Source organism: Oculina patagonica, unplaced genomic scaffold (assembly GCF_052425735.1).
Source record: "Oculina patagonica isolate OP01 unplaced genomic scaffold, crgOcupat unplaced643, whole genome shotgun sequence".
Taxonomy (NCBI): domain Eukaryota; kingdom Metazoa; phylum Cnidaria; class Anthozoa; order Scleractinia; family Oculinidae; genus Oculina; species Oculina patagonica.
Genome location: NW_027558519.1, coordinates 980 through 10061, shown reverse-complemented (window position 1 = coordinate 10061; position 9082 = coordinate 980). Strand labels below are relative to the sequence as shown.

General features: G+C 36.9%; 1 protein-coding gene across 1 annotated transcript; it reads right to left on the bottom strand.

The window, feature by feature from the left end:
- Positions 1–938: 938 nt before the first annotated feature.
- On the bottom strand, positions 939–6792 carry LOC144641053 (putative tubulin polyglutamylase ttll-15; the record flags this gene model as incomplete). Its single annotated transcript, XM_078500109.1, has 4 exons — positions 6502–6792; positions 3357–3572; positions 2595–2756; positions 939–1058 (listed from the first exon to the last, which is right to left on the bottom strand). Coding segments are annotated over exons 1-4 (540 nt in total), but the record flags the coding sequence as incomplete, so codon positions are not given.
- Between the last annotated feature and the right edge of the window lie 2290 nt (positions 6793–9082).

Below are 9082 nucleotides of genomic sequence, written 5' to 3'. Positions count from 1 at the left end.
ATTATTAACAATAACATTATGAATATAAATTTAAGCTCCCCTGCTGTTTTCAGTGATGTGTACACCTACCATATTGATTATTACTCATTGGTACATGTATATGAGCTCAGATACCATGGCCTGTGAACCAATCAAAACTCAGGAATTGCAAATATATACCATGACTAGTTTTTAATAACACAAGATATTAATAAATATTAATATCTTGTGTTATTAAAAACTAGTCATGGTATATATTTGCAATTCCTGAGTTTTGATTGGTTCACAGGCCATGGTATCTGAGCTCATATACATGTACCAATGAGTAATAATCAATATGGTAGGTGTACACATCACTGAAAACAGCAGGGGAGCTTAAATTTATATTGCAATTCTTTGCGCCAGTGTTTTTTAACAAAACAATTATTCCACTTGTTGGATACGGATAGTTACATGTATCAATTAACTCAGTGCTACATGTATATGTGCCTTGTTGGCTATCTACCATCTCATATCCAACGCATGCTCGTGGAATAATTGTTACAAACATTTTATATGTTATAAAAATGTGACTGAAAGCAGTACAAAATAAACACAAATTTATTCAAAATACAATGCACTGAAGTTATAAATAAAATGTAAATTAATTTTAAAAAGGCTAAAAAGAGATAAAAGTTATCAAAGTTCTTAAAAACAAAACGTTTTCGACTCAAAGGTCATCATCAGTGTTAAATGAACAAGCTGAATGTAAATGTTCATTTAACACTGATGATGACCTTCGAGTCGAAAACGTTTTGTTTTTAAGAACTTTGATAACTTTTATCTCTTTTTAGCCTTTTTAAAATTATTTTATGAGCAACATTATAACAAAATGTAAATTATTTATATTTTATTAGTTAATCCAATGTGGTACATGTGCAGTATTATATATGTACACTACACACAAACAATGTACTTACTTCTTCTAAGAACTTTTTGCTATCCTTTGGAATTACAAAAGCTGGAGGAATAAATTGAAAATGGTTCACAGCCAGGCTAACTTTGTTTGTTATAAATCCTGTGCCTGGAAAATGGTTAACCTACAAATTAAAGAAAAACAAGTTGTAGCTATAGAACACACAAAACAGGATACATGTGCAGTTAAATGATAATACAACATATACTAGTAATACGTGACTCGCAGGGCCTCGCGAAGCTCTGGGTTGGGGAGGGGGGGGGGGTGTTATAAATAAGGAGTGGATTATTTGAAGTTGAACATTTATTGAATTGTACATATTCAATTTTCCACAGTAGGCAGAAAGATATATTTGTTAGAAATTTCAACGGGCATGGCCGCGACACCCTCGTTCCCAGGGTCTACTCCGCTTTGAAGATGGTGGCTTTTTCTGGTTCGTAAAGAGGTATAAAGCGTTGGGAAGCGCAGGCTATTTTCAAAATCATCGACAAATTATTGGATAGTCGCATTTTGGACATTTATTTGATGGCATTAAAAAAAAAAAGAAGAAGAACGAACGGCAGGAGGATTCGAAGCCTCCGCCCGCGCGCCCCTGATGGCGATGAAAGATTTATAGCCTGAATAGGCGTTGAGGGAGTATTATGTGGAGATCAATGTTATTTTAATCCGAAAAGAAAAACGATAAAAATGAAAGGCTCAAAATTCGAACCCACAAAAAAAAAAAGAAAAAAAAAAAAAAAAAAAACACGTACCCTAGCCGGATTCGAACCCCCGACCTCAGTTCCGAAGATCTGATTTCAAGTTCGACGCCTTACCATTAGGCCACCAGCGCGCGGCGGCCGTGTGACGTCATTTCCGCCACACACCAAGCTCACAAATATATATATATATATATATATATATATATATATATATAGAAATATATATGACCGTAAACTCCACACGAGATTTCATCCCGCCTGATCCCTTTGAGGGACAAAATTATACACCCCGCTACGCTCGGCCTTCGGCCTCGCTTCGCGAGGAAAAAAATAATGATACATAGTGAAACCCTGTATTCTGAAGACTTTGCTTGTGTTTGTTTGAAACATGACAAGAAGGAAATAAAAATCAATGACAGGCCTTCAGGGCTGCAAATAACAGTCGGTCATTGGACATTGGCCAACCAAAATATGCTCATGTCCGACGAAATCTCAAGACTTAGTGTGGTCTGACATGATGTCCAGACAATTTGTACAGCCACAATGAATAAAATTCACCCTTTTGTTTTTGGTGATGTCCGACCACAATTTTGTTTTGGCGGGACAAGATGGTGTCTTAGTAGGACATATGTCCTTTCAAGTGAAAAAAATTCTGCAGCCCTGGGCCTTTATAAAAATTATATAATTATATGGTAATTATTTTTAAGTGACCATTATAGTCTTTATTGAGCTAAGTGTTCCATACTGCTTGACTCAGTGCTTATCCAGGTTTATGTAGCATTAAGTGACTATAGAAGTACATACTTTTACTTCTCCCTGGATGGGATGCTAGCGGTCCACTCCAGCTTTACTCAACCCGGCACTAAATTTGCCCGTACCGGTACCCAATTATACATGCAGGTGGAGGTACGCACAGTGAAAGCTAAGTGTCTGACCCAGGAACACATGTGGATTCTTACCTTTTGATGAGGCTCTAAAGTTTGTAGCATGTCTTTTAACTCTCCACTAAATGGGTAATCATGCGCCCACATCACATCAAACAAGCGACTTTGTGCCTCTGTCCTGGTGTAACCAATACGACTGAATACTGCCATCACATGCTTCAAGTATCCTGATCTTAGCTGTCAGTGAATTAGGAAAAAATAATAAATAAATGAGTTAAATTGCTAACATGTCATGTACAATTCTCAGTTATATAGTGTATTAAAATGAAACCCATCATTACCATGCTTGGTCAAAACCTAGTTCAGGGTGAATGAGACACCGGCCAAAAAATAAATAAATAAATAACAAAAGTTAACCACTCAAGGTGTTTACCATTAAATTATCCTTTGTTCAAATACAAGTTAAAGCAGTTTATCAAGGAAATGAATAACAAAAATACAAAACTAAATGTCTATACAGACACCATTCCAAGCAGATGAATTGAACTGAAGGGGTGCCTGGAATAAACCCCCAAGTGACTTCTGATAAATTGCTAGATTCTCCTTCCATTTGCCCTGTGGATGCTTGTTAATCAAAGAGGGAATTTTATAATTAATCAGGGGTCACTTAGGGCCTTACTTCAATTCCATGCACTCCTTCAATTATAAACTAAATTAATAACTCTTATAATTTGCTTCACCCTCTTTGAAAACTTGAACCTGGTAATTTTCTCAAGTTTTCAATAACATACAAATACACATGTAATATTATGACAATAATTTATTTAATTTTCTTACATTTTTGGCATTCATCCAAACAATGGGTCTTTGTGAACTTCCAAAGTCCGGGTCACCCACAGACATCCCAGCATTTAAACTGCGGAGCTGATAGATATTGACTAAGATCAACAGAACACCAAAGCACAGGCACCCAATCATGAGCTGCATCATACGATGTGATACTTGGAGTCCAAGGTGAGGATGGGGATAATACTTGGAATTATCTGATGCATACTGAAAACAAAATAAAAAGAGGGTGAATAACACTTTGGTTAGTCTGAATAACACTCACAACAGGTTATCCCAAAATATAATGTTTTGGTTAGCTGTTTACAGTTACAGTAGCTCTCAATAATGAGGCCCTGCCAGGGGAATTCCTGTGTCGCTTGTCTAAATTTAAAAAAATTGTTCCATGTCGCTGTTTTATCAAACTTCGCGTCGCTGTCGGTAGTAAAATTGAAGGAAAATTACTAATCGTTGTCTGAATTTAAGTTTTTCTAAAAGGGTTGTCATTTGTCGCGATTTTATTTTATGTGCTGTTGCTACTTTTTGGGCCATGTCGCTTGTCAGATTTTACCCTGGCAGGGCCTCGATAATGGTAATAGTAACACCATAATAATTATATACTTAAAAAAAATTCTGCTGGTCTGCATTCTGTATTTTTTGCACACCCTTTCACATTAAGTATACACATGTGCAAGAATAGAGAGCTGAATTGCATTACATGTAGATGTAGAGTCCTGTAGTTTCATAACACAGGTTGATTTGAATAGCTGTGCAATATCTTTTGAAAATGGCTCAGGGACCGTGAGTGAGGATCTCCTTCATACAACTGTATACTCATTAAAAGGCATTAGAAGGTCCAGGTTCGTATCTTAATTTTATAAAAATATTTTAAGATAAACAAAACTTTGGCTTGTTTTTTTTTAATTATTATTTTTGATATTTGGTATTCTTGGAAGAATACTATAAAAAAAAGAATACTATGAAAAAGAATAATCAAAAACAACACTATGAACAAGACTATAGCGAGGGGATGATCTATTATAATGTTTGACTGATCTTCATTTCTCAGAACTCGTTAAAAGAAATGTACAGCATCAGTTATGAGTTCGAACTCATTCATTCCAAACTTAGACCGAAATGGTTAAATTACAGCAATCACAACCAAGTTTTGCTATCTTGTTTAATTTCACTACAGCTGTAGTTTGCCTTTTACTATTGTTTTTATCCAGCATAATTAGATATTTTATTTGCTGACTCATTTCTGTATATAATTACGAATTTGTAATTATGGCAGAAAATTAATTCCAATCTATTGTTTTATTTTCTACATATAAAAAAATCTTTGGCATGATTTGAGCTTTCTAAATAAAATGCTTTTCCACTGAGATATTTAAATTAGGAGTTGTTTGAAATTTAATGCTAAACAAATATTCCAAGTAGCAGCTAATATATCAGTCAACTGTCAATAAGTTTGTGTAGTTAAAAGGTTTGTTTCACTGAGAAAAAAAAGCTTTGTTTCACTGAGAGCTGCAATTTACCGCTAAAAGCCGGCTGTAATTATTTCTTTGGGATGGCAGCTGATCGGCAGTTTAATAGAACTTTTCTGTGATTTGGGAGAAAAAGCATCTCGTTTATAAATTTAGTATAGGGTAGACTTGCTAGAGAAAGCAGATCTTTTAAAAACTTATTCTGATAAATATGTAAACGGTAATGAACTCCAAAGGGCAAACTATCCTAGGTTGTCAGTCAAAACATACGCGCACTTGTGCCGGTGTCCTAGCCGATTTTGACCCCCCCTGGATTTAGACCCCCCGGTCCAAATCTGCTAGCCGATATGGACCCCCCGGTCCAAATCCACTAGCCGATATGGACCCCCGGGAGTCCATATTGGCTAGCGAATTTGGACCCCCCTTCGGGAATTTGGACCCCCCCATCAGAAGTGATCATACTTTACTTTCGTACTCCTGCAGTCGTAAACGAATAAAAGAAAAGATGATTAAATGTCCATACGAATATTTCATGGACATTGAAAATAGGAAATAGACAACGTACGCCCCGGTGTTTACCAAACACAGCATGCACGCGCATTGTAAAATTTATGTTATTCTCAACGTCCCGATTAGCTTTGTTAAAAGTTGTAAACTTGAAATAGAAAGATTCTCACAAAAAGCGCGAACGCGAGTTTTATTACTTCTGCTGATTGCAATTATTTTGTCTATATTAAGGCGTAATTTAAAAATAAGAATATTACGAAGTTCTCGATTTTCTAAGACTTTAAGTTAGTAATACCGTAAGATTATAACAGGATCCGTAGTTAGACGCTGTCTTTAGTCAGGTCTTTAGTTTACAATAAGCTTTGCAATGAATTATAGTAATTTTCGGTAATAATTTACAGGCCTGCATAGAACGCAAAATTGCATCGCTATTATATAAAGTTATTTTATTTACTATAATAAAAATGGCAGAATTATAACGAGATATGCATTTGTTTTCATTCTCTTAATTACAAATTTTGTGTTGTCATTCGAGGGAACGTTGAAAAATATGCTTGCAAATGGAAAAAATTACTGAGTAAGAAGGAGACAAAGCTTAAATAACAATTGTTTAGGGGGGTCCAAATCGGCGAAGGGGGGTCCATATCGGCTAGTGGATTTGGACCGGGGGGTCCATATCGGCTAGCGGATTTGGACCGGGGGGTCCAAATCGGCGGGGGGTCCAAATCGGCTGTGACACCGGCAGTAGGATGTTTATTTACAAGGCATGCTGGAAGCATACATAAATTTCACGTCGTTTGGTACTTTTAAGGCTAAACATAACATACGAGGAAAAAAACCGACGAATATAGAATAAAAACAAATCATATAAGCTTAAGCTTAAGTTTACGTACCATAAGCGTCCTCATCCCGAGTACATAGATAGATTAGTGTAATGTAGATTATAAGCTTAACCTCGAATTTTTAGGTCAAAAACTGACGACCGATCGATCGCATCTCGTTTGAACTACTTCTGTACATGTACATAACGCTACAAATTTCACTTCAACCGGCGAAATCTCTGGTCTCCGTTCTGACGTTTTGGAACAGCACGCAAATTAAGGCAGAGTTTGCCAAATGTTGTTTGTCTGTTGTATTAGGTAAGCTTGATTTTCTGAACTCACCTTATATTCTGGAGAACGACTAGAAGATTTCCACGGCCACATTTTCTAAGGAGAGAAAAAACAGCTGAATGCTCGAGCTCGCTCGCCCGCCGGCTTCGCTTCTTGTCCTTCTGCCTTTGCGCGTCGTTCAATAATTCCGGCTTCGTGCACGAAATACAATTGCGTGAATCAATATTGGCTTAAGGAACTCTTGGTAAAGAATGCGTCGTTTTGTTCGCTTTCCACATCAAGGGTTACGGCATAATATTATAAAAGCCAGCCAAGCTTTCAAACAGTGTCATGTTGTTTAGAACATCGATGCAAATGTTGGCGGGTTCTGTAGAGAGACGAGAAAGACTGGTAACTGAAAAGATAACTTTGCTGACCGGAATAAAAAGATCGCAGGCGTTCAAAGATGAGCGGCAGGTAGGTGGGTGGGAGGGGATGGAGAGTATTTCGCAGAACGTACTTTTTACGTGAAGCGCGATAGAGGCTATTTTTTGCCGTGAAACGTGATTTGGGCTTTTATTTTTTCGTGATTTGTGATTCCCGTCCCAAAGCAATTTTACCCGGTCGGTTTCATCTATATATTATTGACGTGGATTTTAATAAAAGCGTATTTTCGCCACGTTTTGCTCGTGCGAAACATCTTCTGGTGTGCATTTCTCAGTCAAACATTTGTTGAATCACGAACGTTGGAACTCTCTCCTCCGCAGAGGCCTCTTCCTCAATAGGCTCCTTCAGTGGGGGGAAGGCGAAAAACACGAAAAATAAACCTCTCCAGGAAGAGGCCTCTGCGGAGGAGAGAGTTCCAACGTTCGTGATTCAACAAATGTTTGAAGAAATGCACACCAGAAGATGTTTCGCACGAGCAAAACGTGGCGAATATACGCTTTTATTAAAATCCTTAAACTTTAAGAAACTCGAATAGGGAGGGTCTAAGTTTTATATTTTTCTATCTTTAACTTTAATTTAGGTTGTTTCAGTACTGTTTTAAATTGTACATATATTTTTTCTATTTAATTATTTGTTCTATTTAAACTTGTATTTTTATTCACACAACCCCACAAGCTTCACGATTTAAGTATCATCGTGTATATAAATAAAGGTTTTACAACGTTACGCTCGTACGAAGCGTTGTCTGACGTACATTCCTTCAAACTTTAAAGCCGGCCGGGTAAAATGGCTTTGTGACAGACGTTTCGTTACTTTAACTGCATTTTAACCTTGGTCTGCAGTCTCTCATACCGACCAGGACGGAAGCCTCTATCGAACTTGAGGTATCAAATTTTTCTCAACTACAGTGATTTTATTTGTATGCAAATATGAGGATATCACCGCATAGACTAGAGGAGTATGCTGAGCGGTTTTCTTTTTTTCTGTTTCGTTTCCCTGAAACAAAAACAAAAACAAAAACAAAACAGAACCGAACAAAAACAAACAAAAAAAGAAACAAAGAAAATAAACAGTATTTTTTGCTGACTCGTTAGGAGGTTGATCGAAGGCAATTGATTAATACACGTTCTTTATGAGGCTGTCTGATCATCAATGGTTACGGCATAATATTATACAGCAGAATTTCGATTTTTCAAACGAAAATTGCTTCGAGAAATCGGGAGAATCGAGAATTCGGGGGTTTAAGAAATCAGAATTCTACTGTTAAAGCTAGCCAAGTTTTCACGTGTTGCATTCGATTGGTATCTTGCCTACAACTTATTAACTTCGGCAGTGTCGATGTAGTTCCATTTAATATTTACCACCAGTGGATGCGGTAGCATAATTTTTCACTCGAAAATTTCCTCCGCCACTAGGACGTCAGTGTGCGAGGTACGTTTTATGCTTCTTTATTCCCGTAGCTACGTCGTAGCTGAGCTAAAAGGCATTTAAATTAAATATAGTACATGTTTTTTAAAGGTACTTTAAGACCGAGGGACGCCCAGATTCTTGAGTGCGGTGTTAACAACTACAACAAGAGGCTTTTCTAAGCGGAGTCGTGGCACTCGACTTGGCACAGCGACGCCGTAAACGAAGGAAAAATGTTCCCTCGCGCTTACGTGCCTAAAACGGGCGAGAGTAAACTTGTCTGTTATTTCAATGCGCCACTTTTTTGACAATATCTCGTTCACATTTCAAGCAATGCAAAATCTCTATGCTCATTTCATAAAGCTATGTTTTGGGGTGTTTTTTATATTTTTCTTGACTAATTTTTGGTGACGTTTTGGAGAGAACAGTTTTTCTTAAAGAATTTGTAAAATTTCGAGAAATAACAGGGGAACCCATCGAGAATAAAGTTCAAAACCACTTAAAGATAGCGCCGTTGAACGTATTTTAGTATTTAAACGGTAGATATAGGCATATTTTTATCCCCTCAAAATTTTTTTATCTGTTTGGATTTCCCAGCTGAAAGTCTAGTGATCCGAAAGTTATAGGGATCAAAACTTACCTTTTCGAAAAAATTCCAGCCAGAGAAGGGCTCCCGAAAATTCTAGGTGACCTTTTTAGAGTAAAAATCCGTTAAAAATGAACAATTATACCATTTTTTAGATATTCGAAAATCCTAGGAAAGGCAGGCAAGCAAAAAAATTTACAATGAATGTTCCGA